Source organism: Lygodium microphyllum, chromosome 3 (assembly GCF_053477565.2).
Source record: "Lygodium microphyllum isolate KBCC chromosome 3, Lygodium_microphyllum_v1.1.10, whole genome shotgun sequence".
NCBI classification, from domain to species: Eukaryota; Viridiplantae; Streptophyta; class Polypodiopsida; order Schizaeales; family Lygodiaceae; genus Lygodium; species Lygodium microphyllum.
The window spans coordinates 136,461,563-136,481,793 of NC_141137.1; the positions used below are offsets into that span (position 1 = coordinate 136,461,563).

At 40.6% G+C, this 20,231-nt stretch overlaps 1 protein-coding gene across 1 annotated transcript in view; it reads right to left on the reverse strand.

Annotated features, from left to right (window-relative positions):
- The window catches only part of PIFI (post-illumination chlorophyll fluorescence increase), an 81,924-nt gene that overhangs the window by 15,322 nt on the left and 46,371 nt on the right, over positions 1-20,231 (reverse strand). The window contains exons 4-6 of the mRNA XM_087674807.1: positions 20,144-20,222; positions 19,929-20,042; positions 19,603-19,715 (exon numbers count right to left, since the gene is read on the reverse strand). Coding sequence (XP_087530933.1) covers positions 19,603-19,715; positions 19,929-20,042; positions 20,144-20,222 — 306 coding nt within the window. The remainder of the gene's footprint in view (positions 1-19,602; positions 19,716-19,928; positions 20,043-20,143; positions 20,223-20,231) is intronic.

Here is a 20,231-nt window from a genome sequence, read left to right on the forward strand (position 1 = left end):
GGCGTATTCTGTACACACAGCTGATGAAAGCGAAGCTTTACCTGTCAGCCTCAGTCGTGGCCTGTCCCAAGAACCCTGGTGGCAAAGCACAACCCGAACAGTGCAGGGGCAGGAGGGCAGAGCAAAGGCCGGGCAGTCGACGGCAGAGCAGGACGGTCTGGGGCGCCGGGCAGGGGTCCGTTAGCAGCCGAAACCCTAACGGACAGGGCGAAGGGGCGAGAAGCAGGCGCAGAGGGTAGAGTACAGGCGGGCGGGGGATGCAGGCAAGGGGGCCATCCGACAGCAGGGGAAAGGACTCAACGGCCGTGGAGGGCGTCAGGGGCAGGCGAGGGGACTGCTGTACACAGGGCCAGGTTCGTCGGGCAGGGAAGACGGCTCAGTCTCGCCCTCTCTGGCTCGCGTTCCGTCTACACGCAGGGTCAAGTCGAACCTACGCAGCCCTGAAGGAAGGATTCAGGCAACGCGCAGGGCAGGGAGGCGCGCCCACAAAACAGTGCTCATCGGATCCGCCATCGTCACGAGCTCTTCTCTCTCTCTCTCTCTCTCTCTCTCTCTCTCTCTCTCTCTCTCTCTCTCTCTCTCTCTCTCTCTCTCTCTCTCTCTCTCTCTCTCTCTCTCTCTCTCTCTCTCTCTCTCTCTCTCTTCTCTCATCTGTTCTCTCTCTATACTAGCATAATATTCATCATATATATTTTAAGTATATAAGAAAGTCTAGCGTGTATCTCGGACCTTATAACAATGATATCAGAGCAAGTCTCTTTGCTTTTCTCAAAGTAAAGGCGATCCTTGCAAGAAGAAGGTAAAGATAGCAATTGATAAAGTACCTACAAGTGAGCAATTATAGGTTCAATTGACAGAGTATCGTAGCTTGTTGGAAATTTCCGAAGTACGTCAATTGATTGACGGCTTAAGGGCATTCTTGTGACTCAAGAACCAGTTCTCATAGTTCCAGATTTTCAAAAACCTTTTGAAGCTCACTACGATGCTTCTGGGGATTGCATTGGAGTTGTGCTTAACCAAGAGCATCATGCAGTAGCATTTGAGAGCCGACGCCTCAAGGACCATGATCTACATGCTCCAGTACATGAGAAAGAGCTTATGGCAGTGGTACATACTCTTTAAGTATAGAAACACTATTTACTTGGTGCAGATTTTGTTATTAAAACAGATCGCCAAAGTCTAAGATACTTCCTCACTCAGAAGAAGCTCTCAGAGAAACAAATGTGCTAGGCAAATTTCTTATCTATGTTTCATTTTCAAATCCTTCATATATCTAGAACTAAGAATGTGGTAGCAGATGCTCTATCACGGAGACCTTGAGTGAATGCAATCACAACTGTTTGTCATAACGAGTTCATGGATTTACCCAAAATGCATGCAACTGATTCAGACTTCTCAACCATATGGGATCAAGTTAACTCAAGTAATGGATGAAGCACATATATCTCCATATGTTGGACATAGGGGTATTCTACCCACTACTCAAGCATTGGAGAGAGATTTCTTTTGGCCCACTCTTAGAGCTGACATTGAAAGATATGTCCGCAAGTGCAAGATATGCCAAAAAGTAAAGTATGACAGGCATAAACCACTTGGTCTACTGAAGCCATTACCTATTCCCAATGCGCCTTGGGAAAGTATAGCCATGGACTTTATCATGGAGCTTCCTTGCACACAAGCAGGCAACGATGCAATCTGGACTATCATTAATAGATTCAGTAAGCAAGCTCACTTTATACTTGTGCGAAAGACAATCAAAGCCGATCAATGGCTAAGCTATTCATTGCTCATATTTTCAAGCATCATGGCATGCCTGAGTCCATTATAAGTGATCGAGATCCCCGCATGACCAGCCTCTTTTGGCAAGCTCTCTTTAAGAACCTCGGGACAAAGTTGAAGCTTTCATCCTCTTATCATCCTCAAACTGATGGGCAGAGTGAAAGTGCTAATTCTACTGTTCTGGACCTTTCGAAATACTATGTCTCTCATAATCAAAGAGAATGGAAAAAGTATTTGCCATTAGTAGAGTTTGCATACAATAATATGGTGCACTCTAGTACTGATGAGTTTGTTAGAGACATTGATATAACTTTCACTCAAGTAAAAGCTGCTATCCAAAGGACATAAGAGAAGCATAAAATGCGAGGCTGATAAGCATCGCCGTAAGTTAGATCTCAAGTTGGGACAATATGTTCTTCTTAAGTTTGAGAAGGCTCACTTGAAGAAGCAGAAATGTCAAAAGGGTAAAGTGGTTAAGCTTTCTAATCGCTATTATGGCCCTTTCAAGATCATAGATAAGATAAACGATGTGACTTTTTGTTTGAATCTACCAAATCATTGGAACATTCATAATGCTTTTCATATAAGTTTGCTACGTCCCTATATTGGAGAACCTCCAATGAAACCAATCAAGGAAGATTTACCTGACATAGAAGAAACAAAAGAGTTCCTTGTGCTTGAAGAATTTTACACCATCAGGACAATACTCTAAGGTCAGATAAGATATTACGGAAGTATCTAGTTAAATTTAAGAATTATCCCCCATTGGACGTTCAGTTTAAGACTAAGAGAGAACCACAAGACTTTCTAGATCTTCTTAACCACTATGTATCTCCTCTACAATTGAGGTCAACTGTTTAGAAACCAAAGGGATATCACTAAATTGATTGCTTATTACGCATTCTCTATTTAAACAAAATTTATCTCAATAAATTAATGACTCACTTTTCTTTAAGTGTTAATGATGATCTAGCATGGCCATGAGACCATTTAGAGACCAGTATTTCTAGTGCATCACTTAATGGGGTGATCACAGCGCTGTGACGGGGATATCTAGTACAGACAGTACAAGTTATGAAGAGGGAAAGAAGTGTCTGCCAAGTGTAAGAGTGTACACAAGAACGAAGGAGTTACACATAAATGAAGATGGATTGAGTTCTAAGAAGAGGAAGTACATTAGCATTGTGTATATGTATCTATGTGTGCATCCCAGGACACCCGAGAACGTTTACTTATGTGTAATGAGCATTGCATTCATTTGGGATCATCCTCTCCCTTACAAGTCAAGGTTTAAGGTCTTTTCTTTCATTAAGAAAGATGAGAGAGGTAATTCTCTCACTAAAAAAGATGAGAGACATGATCCTCTGAAAGTGAGGAGAGAAGTGATTTTCTCTTTCTAAGGTCTAAAACGACACAAGCTTTTGTGTATCTTAAGGTTGAGGCCCAAGGCAATTTAATGAACTCTCCTTAAAGTGGTTGCATGGACCACAAGTTAAAAGTACAGTTTAAGAAGCTGTTTTTTTTTTAAAGACATGGTGAATCCATTTTTAAATATCTCGTGATAGAAAGACTATCTCTAAAAACGGCCCGCATGGGTTATCGAAACAACGAGATCTACAATTTTCGTGTTGGACGTTTTTTCATCCGAACAACACACAGAGAGATATTTTTGTTGGGAATTAAGGTCCTCGTGCCTTTAAATGTGCTCGGGTGTGAACACACCCTTAGCACGTGTACTTGCACATATATATCTATCTAAAAACCTAAAGATACACACCCGTCATTATACCAAAAAACGTGCTCACTCTCTACTCTGCTCTATCTCACTCTCTGTCTCTCTGCGCTTGACGAACACCTATTGTCTCAATCTTTGTGCCTGACCCGTCACTACAAACTGATATCAGAGCGTTGGTAACGGTGTTCGCGTTTTTCAAGGAGTGTCAGGTCACAGCACTTAACAAGGGAGCCAAGAGGAGTGCACGCTTCTAAAGGAGAAGCGCAAGCAGGCATAAGTCAATGAGCAGTTGATTGGCTAGGTGAGTAGACAACTGCTTGACGAGCAGTTGACGAGCGAGCAACAGGCTAGGCGAGCAAGCAACGGCCTAGAGAGCAAGCGACGAGCTGGACCAACAGGGGGTGACCAGCGACAAGGTGCAAGCGACCAGACCATGGCCAAGTCGATGGGCAAGTAAGCTAACGGGACTATAGGTGAGTTGAACAGCGACCACGCGATGAGCAACAACTGACGACCAGCAAGGGCTGACAATGCGCGCAATGGCAGACACGCAACAGACTGGAACCGGCAGTGGGGTTCACGATGCATGACTAACGAGTCAATGTCATCAATTTTTTTTTCTTCAAAATCTTTTGAAATTTCCCCCTCTAACCAAGGTTCATGCGCGCAAGCGCAAAATCTCAGATTTATGCAAATTTGAGCCAAAAATTTGGGACTTTTCTCAAATTTGGGGATCTCAATGCAGAATTGGACAATCGGACTTAGAAATTGCAAAGTTGGTGCACATGTGCCCGGGAATTTTCGGGTTTTTAACATTTTAGTGAAATTCTTTCAATTTCATTGAAATTAGTGCACGCAGAACTTCGAAAATTTGGGGATTTGTCTAGATTTGGTGCAAGCAAGATGCAATAGTGATATTTGTCTCAGAAATTGCAGGGATTTTGTGACATTTTGTCCCCGACATTTGGGACTTTTCATGTACATGCACAAATTGGGCTGAAAGTTACCCAATTTTTCGACATTGATGCAAATTGGACCCCGTGCAATTTGGGGCTTTTGCAGTTTGGGCAAAATCTGTGCAGCATTTGGTCATTTTATGTACATGCAGGTTCAATTCCATGCAATTTGGACATCAACACTTGGTAAAATTTGGGGGTTTTGCTGAAATTGCTCTATTTTGGCAAAATTGACATGTCATATGCATGACAGAGAAAATGCGGATGTGTAGTTGATGCTTTGAGCACAAAAATTTTAGGACTTTTGACCGTGCATGTCAAATTTTATGCCCGTGGATACATGTACAACAGAAATTGCAGCTAAAATTTGGGAATTCTCATGTAATGTGATATACATGCCCTTGGAACAGCTGTAATCAGTTGTGGAATGTTGTAGCACATGGTTTGGAGCTTCGGGAAATTTAATTACCGATCTGAAATCTCTGCTTCTACATGGTCATTTATTGCTGGTTGGTACTTGTTTGTACCTTGGTCACTTCTGTGACAGTTTTGGGCTTGCATTTGCTGCTTTTTTTTGTCACATTTGGGCTGAAAATCATGGCTACAAGCAGTGGCAGCAGTAATCTCATGCACAAAAAGAAGCTTGAAGAAGCACAAAACTTTGCAGTTTGGCAAAAACAGTGCTACAATATCCTGTTGCAAAAGAAGCAGGCAAAGCCAATTAAAACCAAAGGGGCAAAGCCCACAGTGTGGAACAAGACGATTGGGATGAGTTAAATGAGCTTGCACACTGAACCATGGAGCTATCGATTTCTGATGCCTTGTTGTTCAACATTGAAGGTTTGCATTCTGCATATGCTATTTGGACTAGACTGGAAGAATTGTATGCACAGAAGAGTGTTGCAAGCAAAGTGTATTGGCTGAAAAAGCTTATGGATTTGCGTATAAAAGAGGATACAACAATGTCTACTCGCTTGAGCGAGTTTAACTCTATTTTCAGCCAGTTGGTTGCCTTGAAGTTCATGATTGATGAGGAATTTAAGGCTATTTTCTTGCTTTGCACTATATCAGAGAGTTGGGATACATTCAAGATTGCTATGAGCAATTCTAATGTGATCCTTTTGTATGCTGATGTAGAGAGTGCTCGACTCATGGAAGAAATGAATCGGCAGAACAATGCATCCAGTAAGTCTTCGAGTGCTTTGCATACTAGGGGTATATCACAACAAAAAGGCAAATATGATAGCAAGGGACACAGTAAATCACGCGGCAAAGATGTTAAATGCCACCATTGTGGCAAGAAGGGTCACTTTAAACATGACTGCTACAAATTGAAGAAAAAGAAAGGAAAGGGCAAGAAAACAAATGATAGAAAGGAAGAGAAAAAAGACAATCAGCCTAAGAAGAGTAGTGTCAAAATTGAAGAGGTAAATGTAGTCACTCATGACAGTGATAGTGGGAGTGACGTACTCTTTGTCTCTTCACACTTTGGTGCACATGCTTTACTTTCAGGTGCTTCCTTTCATATCACCCCTCATCGTGAGTGGTTCTCTGACTATACAAGGGGTCGACATGGTGTTGTCCATCTTGGGGACAACAATGCATGTGACATTGTAGGTATTGACAATGTGCAGTTACAGTTTCAGCATGGCTTTGTCTTTACACTTCAGCATGTAAGGCATATATCTCAGCTCAAGAATATCTTGATTAGCACAAGGCAGCTAGATGATGATGGTTTTCATACCACCTTTGGTGATGGAAAATGGAAGATCTGTAAGGGATCAAGAGTGATTGTCAAAGGTTGCAAGAGTGATACTTTGTATCCACTTCATGTATCTAGTGTGCATGGCCATGTTGTTGCCGTGACAGAGCAGCCAAGTGTTTCTTTGTGGCATGGCCGATTGGGACACATGAGTCAAACATGAATGAAAGTGCTTTCTCATTTGGGTTACTTGCCTTGTCTTCATTATGCTGATTTTGAGCACTGTGATCATTGTATTTATGGCAAAACATGCACAGACGTCTTATAAAAAATCTCTTTCTTTGAAATCTTCTCCTCTAGAGTTAGTACATTCAGATGTATGTTAAATGCCATGATTATCTTTAGGAGAAAAAAAATATTTTGTCACCTTTGTCGATGATGCTACACAGAAGGTATGGGTTTACTCTATTCGTAGCAAGGATGAAGTGCTAGACAAGTTTAAAAACTTCTTGGCATTGGCTGAAAATCAGACTGATAAGACACATAAGTGTCTTTGCTCTGACAATGGTGGGAAATAGGCATTTTGTGACAATAAAGGGATAAAGACGGAGCTCACTGCCCCTCATAATCCACCCCAAAATGGAGTTGCAGAGCGTATGAATCGGACCAGATAGGATAAGGTCCGTACAATGCTGTCTCATGCTGCATTACCCCATGGTTTTTGGGCAGAGGCTGTTATGACAGCCATTCACTTAATTAATCAGTCACCAAACAGGTCTTTTTGCGGGAAGGAAAGAGGGGGGGGGGGGGGGGGGTTGTTCCCCAAGAAGCGTGGTCACGCAAGCCACCGTCATATGCTCACCTGAAAGTGTATGGCTGCGAGGCTTTTGTGCTAGCCAGCATTAAACGGAGCATTTGCATGACCAGCACTTATTCCTTCAGCCCCAAAAGCACGACGGGGTACCGATGCTTGCCCATATGCATGATTTTGCACACTAGGCATCATACCGATGCCACCATACATCGGATTATGCATTCCATGAGCCATACCCGAGTGCATTGGGTTTTGCAAGCCATGCATTGGTTGCTGAAAGTTATGGGAAGGTGTGCCATACATTCCCACATTTGGTCGCTCACCCACCATAGCAAGAAAAATTGTGCTACCATCAAAGTAAGCTAGCTGCCCCAAATTCTCATGCAATCCTTGCTGTCCAAAAACCATAGGATTAGCATTTATATCATGAACTTGCATATGCATTTCTTGCCCAACTGGCACCAACTACTTTTGACCATGAGCATCCTTAGGAGCATCTTGAGAAGGCCTTGGCTTGTTCTTTGGTGCATCTGACTGTCCCGAAGTTTTAGAAGAGGATTTTCTCTTCTTGCTCTTGTTGTCCTTCGTAGGAGTGTTCAAAAACCGAGTAAACTAAGAATCTTTTGCCAATTCAACAAAGATATTGGCTGCTGCCCTCATTCGATTCTTGAATGCATCATCGAATTCAATTTCCCCTTGTTGATCATCATCCTCTTTCTACATTAAGGGTCCAACATCTTGGCCTTCAGCCACATTTTCAGCATGTTGTCCATGATTCATGCCTTGTCCAAGATCAGGCATTGCATTTCCTTCTTCCCTATGTGAATGTGCATCACGAGAGGCATCATTACTGCTTGATTGCATCCCACTGTATGAAGACATCTTGCTGTAATTTCTCAGCTGGGCACAAAGATCAACACTAGCACAAAGCTTTGGCTTGCAATCAGGTGCCTCTGGCCCAGCAAATCAAGAGATTTGATGTATCCCGGCAATGGACTCATGAAACCAGCCTTCCTTCTCGGATAGGGTGGTTTAACCTAATTAAGCACTTAATTACAGCAATCAGCAAATGAACATAAACTGAAATGCTCACTTTACCTTCATAAACTTGGACAATGGACACCCTGTTGGCCCCAAAACTGGCGCCCCTTTCAGTATTTCTTTAATTTCAATTGCTAATGGATAAATTGCAAGCCAAGATTTCACGACCTCCTTGGCTGATTCAAAATCCCCTTGCTGTTCCAATAATCAGCAAAGCGTTCGGGAAAATTGACCCTTGATTTTCACCCAGGACTTGCTCTAATGGAACCCCAACTAGTCGAATGCTACCCCAAATTAAGAATAGATGGGCTGGCATCTGAAATCCTCACAATTCCACGAATTTCTGGTGCTGATTTCAGTGTACAATGCCTTTGACTGATGGCACGGGTCCCAAGGTGGCTGCTAATTCCTAATTACTGTTGTAATTTAGGGTCTGCAGCAGTAAACTCTCTGTTGTCCACCAAATTTGGCTGTACTTTGCTACCAATGGCTGAGAATTATTGAGAATGCTTGAGCATAGACTGGAGGAGATGAGAGAATGCTGTAGAGAGAGAGAAAATCAGCTGAAATGTATCTTTTGATTCATAGCTCTAATGACAAATTTGATGGCACCAACAGCTTCAAAAGGGGGGTAAAACACTAGCTCCTCTGGCAAGCCCTCCTCTTCTACCGCTGCCTCTCTTGAGGCGGAAGAGAAAACTTGCTGCCCCCTGTCCTGTTGCAGCGCGCGATCAGTCATCGTCGCCTCTCAAAGCCAAATCTGATCACCTCCTCTCCCTCCACCAAGCTCAGAATGGCTGCAATTCAGCTTCCACCACCCTCCAACAGTCTTCTCCTTAGTTGCATGGGAAAGTTTTGCCAAGTGGCAGCCTTCCTAATGCATTTTCAGCCATTAAATTAATTTTTCAGAATTAATTAATTCTAAAAATTAATTTCAGCCCTTTTGACCCTACCCAAAATTTAACATGCCCATCTGTAATGAAATTGGCTAGGCCATTTGCAACTTGGAGTGGTTCCCAATCTCTGTTGACCCTTAGACTAGCACTAATTAATTAACTAATGCTAGTCCCTAATGTCACCACTGATACTTAATGGCCAAACAATTGTCCTAGGGTCTAACCTGGCACCGACCACCAAAACCTAGTTGGCATAACTTAACACAACTTTTGCCTTTAACACCCACTGCATCCTCGGGGTCCTTGGCCCATTCCCATGAAATGACTACCATGTGTATCACATGTGCTAAACAACCTTGCACATTTGATTAATAACTTAATCAAATGTTACTAGCGAGATTAAAGCATCTCAAAATTTCACGTCCCCGTGATAATACACTACATGTTGATGCCACTACTATGGATGCATTGTATATTGATACCACTACTATGGATGACACTGAGTTGAAGCATGCTCGGTTTAGTCATCTCAACTATAGTAGTTTACTTCACTTGAGAAGCAAAACATGATGCTTAATCGCCCTATATTGAAAGCCTCCACTATTTTGTGACCTTCATTGATGACATGACATATCATTACTAGATATATGCATTGAAGCACAAGTCACAGGTGTTAGCATCCTTTAAAATCTTCTTAGCCTTGGCTACAAATGGCAATGGTTGCAAGCTAATTACTTTCCATACTAATCAAGGGGAGGTATATATGTTGCATTAGTTTAACACTTTTTTGGTTGAAAGATGCATCAAACAACAATAATCTACACCTTACCTAAACAGAACAATGTGGCGACATGAAAGAATTAGAGTCTCATGGCGATGACACATTGTATGCTTTACATAATTAAGCTGCCCTAAATTTTTGGTTTGATGCCATTATGTGTATAATATATGTATTAAAACGAAGCCCCACCAAAGCATTGAATGATTGTACACCCTCTAAGGCTAAGCATGGCCATAAACCAATGATGAACCATATGTGTGTCATTGGTTGTTTAATAAACTAATTAGCTATTTAATAATGCTCAAAACATGTAAATTACAGAAGTTTGATTAAATGGTGCACGGTTCTAGAGAGTTCTGTGTCTAATAAGTAAAACTCTAATTTGGGAGGATAATTCTACATATATAACTAGATAAGCTACCCACCATTCAGCTCATCCCTTGTCTCTCAAGTTTCAGCCATTACCTCTCCCTCCCATGGCTGTCCAGCCCATCGCAAATGTTGCCACATCATCACCAGTCCCCCAGCACTCTGTCCACTACTGCCACCCTATTGTCCACCGGCCTTTTCTCAAGCATCATACAACTTGTGCATACTGCAATGCAAGCAATCTACATCAGATTCATCTTCCTCTACTATCGTCTTTGCAAATTCCAACCTCCGATGATCAGCTACCATCACATTCAGGTAGTTACATTGTTGAGTTTACCAGTTCCGCCCTAGAGACTGCTGTGTTTTGGTTTCCAGCCTGCTGCCCTTTCACTTTCAGCCTCATCTTAGTTCTGACTAGTGGTTTTAGCACTCCAGATCACTCTCCAGTAAACATCACACATTAACACCTACCTCAGCCCACTCAAGAGAGCCATTGGCTATTGGACATCTTGTACACTCTTTCCTTCATTTACAAGATTCATTCATTCACTCCAGAGTTATCTTTCTTCTCTATTTGTGTTTGTGTTTGCATTTTATGTTTCTGCGTTTGCATTTTACTTTTTTGTTTGAACTTATTGTGTTTCAGTCGAGGTCATACACTTAGTATTTTGTTTTGCAAACCCTAACATATTTCCACATGGTATTAAAGCCAATGCTTTTCTAAAGAGTGACCTAAGGCTATCATGAATTGCTTGATTTGCTCCTAATTACACTATACATCACATGCTAATTCATGAATGGTCAAACCACTCCATATTCGGATTCTCTAATGCTTTCTCAAGCAACTCCTTCAACGGAGGATTTGTTGAGCTCCTTGTGATGAGAGACCTAATTTACAACGGAGATTAGGTTTATGACGATTGCCTTGGGATGTGTGCTCAAAATTAAGGACTAAGGACTTGAATTCCAACAACTAAAATTGAGAAATTTCAGAGATTAAAGAGGCTAGCCAACCAAGCAATATTAGATTTGGGGCTAAATTTGTCTTTCAAGGAGCTAATCCCCAAGCAAACCAAAGGGCAATTTGGTTTGAAGGCTTGTTGGTCATTTTTGACAGCAAGAGGCACTTGGATTAGCAGAGCAGGTCTAAGGATCTTTATTGTACTCCATAAATTTGCAATAAAAGTTAAAGAAATACCGCAAGGAGCGTCAATTTTGGAGTCAATAGCATGTTCAATCCCCAAGATTGTAAAGTGTGCATTTCGGTTTTGTGAATTGTTAATTGCTATAATAAGTGCTTAATCAAGCTTCACCATCCTCTTCAAAAAGGAAGGTCGGTTTCATAGTTCCATTGCTAGCATACTTGTTTCTACAATGTATCTTTAAGTATCATTGTATCCTAGAGTCAATTGTCAATGATCGAGACCCTCGGATGATGAGTTTATTTTGAAAAGGGTTGTTTGAGAACATGAGTACCACACTGAAATTCTCATCATCCTTCCATTTGTAAGCAAATGGTCAGTCTGAGAAAGCAAATTCCAATGCTGGTTCCCCCCAAAAACAAATGCTAGGAAGAAACTCTAGGAAGGGTCGATTCACCGACTTCCCTAGGGTTATGTCTCAGAGCACGAGACACAGTGGGAGCAGTATTTGCTCTTAGTTGAGTTTGCTTATAACAATACAGTGAGATGCAATCAAGGTTGCATTGCTAGGACACCATCAATTCCCTCGAATTGGTGGGTCCAAGATACCTAATTGAAGGATAAAAGCTTTGCTCTAGTGCTGAAATTGTAGTCAGCTGAGCATTACAGTAATAATGCATTCAAATAGTGAGATGGGATCAAGCAAGGATGATGCCTCTCGATCTGAAAATTCACAAACTGCTAGGAAAATTACAATGCCTAATATTAAACAAGGCATGCAACATGGGCAGCAAGCTGAGAATGTGGGAATTGGACAAGAGGTGGGTACTTCTAGGTCTCTTAAGTTGCTAATCAACAAGAGGAAGAGGAATTTGATGACCAATGTAAAGATCAACTAAGAACAACAACTGAAATGTTTATGCAATTGGCAAATGATCCTTAGTTTATGCGCTTTTGAACTCTTAAAGGAGAGTAGTAAAGGCAAGAAGAGGAAATCATCTTTGAGAGCTTCATGACGGCAAGATGCACTGAAAAAAGAGCCAATACAACAACATGATGTTCCAAATGTGCATAGGAAGCATAAGCAAATGATGCCAACGGTAAAATTGATGCATATACAAGGCCAACTTGGAAGTGTCTATCCAAGCTTTTTGAACAATAGAACATGCATGCAATCATGGGGCAGCCAAGGTACTTTGGTGGTGGCACTAGTTTCCATACTATGGTGGGTTAGGGACTGCAGATGAGGATGTATGGCACAACTCATTATTATATGCAACAACCAATATATAGTGTGCAAGGCTCAATATATCTGGGTATGGCTGGTAATATGCATAACCCCATGTACAACTATGTTGGCATGATATTGGGGCACAAAGTACCAAGTTTGGCAATGCATATATGTAGCCCACTGTATTCGAGACTCGTGGTATTATCGTTGTTCATGTAAATGCTCCATCTCGTATTGGTCATAAGGAAAAATGCAACTAGTAATGCATGCAATGTATGGGAAAATGTATCTTGGTATCGCTGATAGTATGCAAATTACCATGCACCATCACATTGCAATGGTTCAAAGTATACAAAAAAGAATATTTCCTAATGCATTTGGTGCTCCTAGCATGTCAGGTACACATGAGGGGCTGGTTAACTGGATGCAATGTTGCATGTTAGTTAAGTTGGAATTGCAACAATGTGAAAGTATAAAGCATCACAATGCTTAAGGGAAAGAAGGCCTAGAACCTAGTGGAGGTTTCAAGACAAATAAAGTTAAGAGTAGATTTCCATATGCTTCTTGGTAAAGCTTCAGCATTGTTTTACTAATAGATACAAAATGATGAACGAGGATGACTTGGTAGACCATCCTCACTTGTTGCAGCTTTACCTACATGCCTTTCCATTAGAGCGGATTTCAATTCAAGCTTAGTCAGGTTCAACAGAGTAGGGTGGCACTTCTACTCCAATTGTGGACAGCTCTCGTGTGTAGTGGATCTCTGATATATTTAGCATGCATCCAAGGTACTATGGTGATAGTTTGTCTGCCATGAGGTCACTACTCAGTATACTAGTTACTCTAAGATGTATGCAAATGAGTATGGTTGTTACCGTGGCTCTGAGATTATACCTTTGCATTAGTTTGGGATCATTCATGATTAATTGGGCATGAGCTTTTGCCTTAGTTTTGAGATCAACTTCTGATCAGTTTCAACTCAGTTTTTGATCATTTTGAGAGCCATTTATAATCACTTTTGGGATCAGTTTTTGCAATAGTTATTGACAGATTTTACAATCAGTTTGTGATTAGTTTGGGTCACATTTGCAGCAATTTGTGACCAGTTTTCAGATTCAGCAAACGATCAGTTTATGATCAAATTATTCTCAATTTTCAACTAGTTCCATGGATAGCAGCATGTTAGTAAATGCCATTGACAATTTCAGCCATGGTTTATGCTGTGAATATGCTTTACTATGTTTTTTAAGTTGGAATAGTTAAGAAACATGAGTTATAGATGCATCTAATGGGTCCCTAGGAATAGTACTTGACTATATTTCAGATTTATATCATGTTTATGCTGGTTGGAAATTTTCAGCAAGTTTGGGGCATATGACATGGTTGGGCAACTATGACCAATGTTGTGACTGTGATGCCTTGTGGAAATTCTGGTCCATTATGCTTTTCCTTTGGGCATAATGCAAAGCAATCGAGGACGATTGCAAGGCTTTCAAGGGGGAGGTATGTTGCAGAAACGTAAAATTTTAAGATGCTTTAATCTTGCCAATAACATTTGATTAAAATTGGCTTTGCCAATTAAATTATTAGTTGGTGAAATTGATGTTCTGAGCACTAGAATAATTACTAGATTAATTTTCAAAATTAATTTAATAAGCTGGATAATGCTAAAAAATGGGATTAGAAGGTTGTCAATTGGTAAAACTTGCCCATGCAAAAGATAAAAACGTTTTCAAGGATTGGTGGAAGTCTATTCCAACCATTGTGAGAGAGAAGGAGACTGTTAGAGAGCAAGAAGAGGCTGCTGATGTGATTTTCAGCCACCAAGGATCAGTCCTACAATATGTGAGAGCGATTTGGAGCCCTCCAAGAGCAGGTGACAATAGCCTAAGGTCCTTCTAGTGCAGGTAACAATATACAAGAGGGAGCAACAATCTTTCTGGTGGTCCTAAGCTGTAGATGACAACTACCATGGCTATTTGGGCAGGGCAGCAACGGGGTTTTCAATGTTTCTTGCGATGAAACTCTGAAATTTCTCTCTCTACAACATTTTGTCTCATCTCCCAGCCATCTCTTGAGTTATCTCAGCAATTTCCAACAATTTTGAGCCATCAGAGGAAAAGATCTCAATCAATCTCTACTTTAAACCCTAATTTACAATAGAAATTAGGGTTTTGACAGCTACCTTAGGAAGTGTGCTCAAAATTGCGGGCCTAGGACTTGTATTTCAATAGCTGAAATTGAGGAATTTCAAAGAGATTCAAGAGGCTAGCTAGCCAATATCATATTTGCAGTTGAATTTGTTTTTCAAGGAATAGAGTGAAGGCCGATTCCCAAGCAAACCAAGGGGCAACTTGATTTGAAAACTTACTGGTCAATTTTGACAACAAAGAGACATTAGGATTAGTAGAGGAGATGAGAGGTCTCAATTGTACTCCTTCCATTTGCAATATTAGATAAAGAAATACCACAAGGGGTGTCAATTTTGGGGCCAATAGAGTGTTCAATGTTCAACATTAAAGTGATAATATTTGCATTTCAGTTTATGTGAATTTTAAAATTGTTGTGATTAGTATTAAAATAGGTTATTTACCATCCTATCCGAGAAGGAATGCAAGTTTTGACGTTCCAAACTGAGCTGAAACTAATCAAATTTTTATCTCAAAACTGAGGCAAAAGCTCATGTCCAATTGATCACTAATTAATCCCAAACTGATGCAAAATTAGTCTCAAAGCCGCAATAACAACCATATGCATATATATACATCTCACAATGACTAGTAGATTATATAGAAACCCCATGGCAAACATGCTCTCATCATAGTACCTTGGATCCATGCTGAATACATCCAAGATCCACTACATACGAGAGTTGTCCCCACAAATTGGCGGAGTGAAAGTGCTACCTCTCCCTTGAGTATCAAGCAATACTCCGGACCCCTACTTTGATGAAACTGACTAAGCCCGAATTGCATCTATTGGTGAAACAATGCTGAAACTTCACCAAGAAGCATATAAAAACTTTACCTCTAACTTTACTTGCTCAAAACCTCCACTAGGTTGTGGGCCTTTCTTTCCCTTAAGCATTGAGATGCTTTATACTTTCACATTGTTGCAATTCCAACTTAACTAATATGCAACATTGTATCTAGTTGACTAGCCTCTCGTATACCCGACATGCTAGTAGCACCAAATGGATAAGGAAGCATTCTTGTTTGCATACTTTGGACCATTGCAATGTGACTATGCATGGGAATTTGCATACTACTAGCCATACCAAGATGCATTTTCCCATATATTGCATGCATTACTAGCACAATTTTTCCTCATGACCAACACTATACGGAGCATTTCGTGACCAGTATCAATACCACGAGTCCCAAACATAGTGGACTGTATATACACATTGCCAAACTTGCCACTTTGTGCCACAGCATCATGCCAACAGCGCTATACATGGAGTTATACATATTACCATCCATAACGAGATACATTGGGCCTTGCACACCTCGCATTGTTTGTTGAATATGGTAAGGAGTTATGTCATTCATTTCCATATGCAATCCTTGATCCACCATAGCATGGAAACTAGTGCCACCACCAAAGTGACTTGGCTGGCACATAATTGCATGCATGCCCTACTATTCAAAAAGCATTGGATCGTCACTTCCAAGTTCGCCTTGCATGTGCATCAATAGCCGCTTTGGCATCATTTGCCTATGTTGAATATCCACATTTAGAAAATCATGCTGCTATATTGGCTCTTCCTTCGGTGCATCTTGCTGTCCCAAAGCTCTCGAAGACGATTTTCTCTTCTTACCTTTATTACCCTCCTTTAATGGATTCAAAAAGTATAAAAATTGAGAATCATTTGCCAATTGCATCAACATTTCAGCTCTTATCCTCAACTAATCTTTACACTCCTCATCCAATTCCTCTTCATCTTTCTGGTCATCAACTTCCAAAGGCCTAGAAGAACCCACATTTTGGTCTAAACCAACATTATCAACTTGTTGTCCATGCTACGTGCCTTATCCAAGATCAAGCATTGCATTTTCCCCGACACTTTGTGAATTTTCAAATCCGGAGGTACCATACCTACTTGATCCCATCTCACTATCTAAAGATGTTATTGTTGTAATGCTCAGCTGAATACAATTTCAGCACTACAGCAAAGCTTCCAGTCTTAAATCTGTTGCCTTGGGCCCACCAAATCAAGGGATTGAGTGCTATTTGGGCAATGGAACCTTGAAATTAACCTTTCTCCTCATATAGGGTGGTAAATAACCTAATTAAGCACTAATTACAACAAGCATAAAATTCAGGTAAACTAAAAATACATACTTTACCACTTTAATCTTGAACATTAGACACCCTGTTGGCCCCAAAACTTACACCCCTTGCCATACTTTTCTGTCTTATATTGCAAATGGAAGGATATAGCTAAGATCCTCTAATCTCCTTCGCCAATCCAAGTACTTCTTGCCATCAAAACTAACCAGCAAGCCTCCAAACCAATTTGCCCCTTGGTTTGTTCAAGGACTGCCTTTGCCCTGCTCCTTGAAAGATAAATTCAGCCCCAAATTTCACCACTAATCCAAGTGTCTCTTGCTGTCAAAACTAGCCAGCAAGCCTCCAAACCAATTTTTCCTTTGGTTTATGGGGGATTGGCCTTCACCCTGCTCATTGAAGACATCTCCTCCGCTAATCCAAGTGTCTCTTGCTGTCAAAACTAACTAACAAGCCTTCAAACCAATTTGCCCCTTGGCTTGCTTGGGGATTAACCTTCCCCCCTTGCTTCTTAAAAGACAAATTCAACTCCAAATCCAATATTAGCATTCTCAACATGTATCCAAAGGTGGCTATCAAAACCCTAATTTTTGCTATAAATAGGATTTATAGCAAAGATTGGCTGAAATCTCTTTCTCTAATGGCTTAAACTACTAGAAAATGATAAGATAATAGAGAGATGGTTGGGAGATGAGAGAGAATGCTGTAGAGAGAAATTTTAGAGTTTCATTGCAACAAACACTAAAAAACTATTGCTGCCCTACTAAAATAGCCATGGAAGTTGTCACCTCCTATAGCAGGACAACTAGAAATACTGTTACCCCATCCTATATGCTATCATCTGCATTAGAAGAACCTTGGGCTACTATCACCCGGTCCTAGAGGGGTCCAAACTAGTGTCACATGCTGTAGGGCTGATCCCTGCGAATCACATCAGTAGCATCTCCTTACTCTCTAATAGCCTTCTTCTCTCTCACAATAGCTGGAATAGACTTCCACCAATACCTAAAAACGTCTTTCCTACTTGCATAGGTAAGTTTTGCTATGTGGCAACCTTCTAATCTCATTTTTCAGCATTATCCAGCTTATTAAATTAACTTTCAAAATATTAATTTTAAAAACTAATTCAATAATTATTCTAGTGCCAAAAATTTTACTTTCAACAACCAATAATTAAATTCACTAGACCAATTTGTCTTCCAAATATCCTTGAGCAATTGCTAGACCTTACCGGCATTAATTAATTAATTAATGCCTAGTCACCACTCACATTAGTGGCCAATAAATTGGTCTAGACCGAAATCTGACATCAACTGCCACCTAATACCATGGTTGTGAAGTATGAAAAGTACGGTACAATAAAATATGATACTAAAATGATACCTTTAGATTTTTTAAGGTACAATACGATAAAAATACATTACTGTATTCTAAAAGCAACATAAAACCTAATTCTTTTTTATTAAATAAGGTAGAGAAATTGCTTGAATCTCAAATAACCTAGTCTCATGGGAGAATCATATAAGGAGCATTTGGCTCATCCCAAAGTGTGGTTCGAACGAGAAAGGAAGTATTCATTAAGTTGGTACCTTATGATAATAATACATAGGGTACGGTACCTGAAGTACGGTATAGTATGAACCCTTTCGTACATGATACTACTGCAACTATGCCTAGTACCTATCACGCATAACTTATTACAACTTTTGCCTTTGGCACCAACTAATATCTCGGGGTCCTAGGTCCCATACTATGAAACAATTGACTTGCACCTCACGTGTAAATCACGTTAGCACATTTGATTAACTTTTAATCAAATGCTAAGCAAAGCAATAAAATTTCATGTCCTTGTGACAATCATTTTGTTCAATTTGGTCCACTTTTTCCCTTTTTCCAAGTAGTGTCTTACTTTTCCATTTTCTCCTTCCCCTCACAGCCCTCCTATTCACCCCAACACGGGGGGGGGCAACTATTTGTGCCCCAAACACATTTTTCACCAATCATTGGATCATGTGCCTATAGAAAACAACTTGTCAGTACAGCAACCACTTCTTTGGTCATTTGACCCCCTATCCTTCCAGCACCTCGCACACCCAATGCCCTCATTCCAGCCACACATTGTAGCAAATGCGGGGGCTGCCTTGTATCAGCCTTCTTCAGCAGTAGTGCCAATTGCAGCCACCATGTCTTTAAAAGGTCCAATGTGGAAACAAAGAAGAGATGCTGAATGGTGTGTCTCCTTAAAGAGTTACTCTCGTGCCAGTAGCTAGCTTATCAAAAGCACTAAGATAAGCAGCTATACAGAAGATCAATGCTCTACCCAAGCTCCTTCAGCTCCAAAGGGTAACAAATGGGAGCTCTTACAGCTTTACTTGGGTGAAAAAAGCCTTTTAGGGCAAGTTACTGGGCTGACTTGAACTGGGCGCTGTGATCTAGATTCAAAAATGCCCTGCCCATAGTTGAGATACAAATAACAAGCCCAAAACATATCACTAACCTCTTTGTCAATGAACTCATGGCTAAATGTTAGACCACACTGCCCATGTATCTATGTGTATGTGTGCTTGCAAGAATGTCTCCCCTTTTTATGAGCTTTCAAAAGTTGAGATGTTCCTTTGAGCATGAATGTTGGAAGTTGGAAAGGAATTATCTTCCTGCAAGCAAGGGACTTCTGTCCAACAATGTGCAAAGGGAATTCACTGTGTTCGTCCTCATTTTCATTTTGCACTTGTGTATAATCACCCTACATCTATTGTTGACATGCTTCCTTATGATCATCTCTCATGCAATATCCAGCTTAATAGTACTACCTAAGATTCAAAATGAGAGAAACTTAAATATAAGAGCAAATTTTTGTGCTCACCTCATTAAAGAATGAGATGGGCTTGTTCTTCCATTTTGTAGGAATCTCAAACTTAATTTTATATGGACCATCCCACTGCTTCCCATCAGTAAAAGAGAACTCCAAAGTCAAAGCTGCAGTCAAGTATCATGAAAAACGTTAGATCTTATGAGAAATCGATTCTCACAATGTACAAACTACTCTGCATACTCAACAGTGAAAATGCCGTAAAGCACTTGTGCTGATCTTGTAGAGAGGCACGTTTCTCTCTATTGCATCAAATGTCCACAATATAGGAATAACTCTGAATGCATAACAGTGACATGCTCTAAAGCACTTGTACTAACCATGTAGGGGCACATTTATCTTTATTATATACAGTGGTGTGCACATTGACCCTCTTTCTCTTCTTGTCATCACTCGTGGTACCCCACCACACATAATAGGTTGGTTGAAGCCCCCTGATATCAGACAACATAAAAGGCTTGTAAATTCACTCTTTGGTCGAAACAGAAACATTTACACTACATGACCATCCATGATGGGTATGAAGATATATTACCATTGAAACCAACACCATAGTCAACATTTGGAACAAGAGTGCTTGCAGCTGGATTGAAGTATATTTTAAGTAACTCTCCCTATAATAC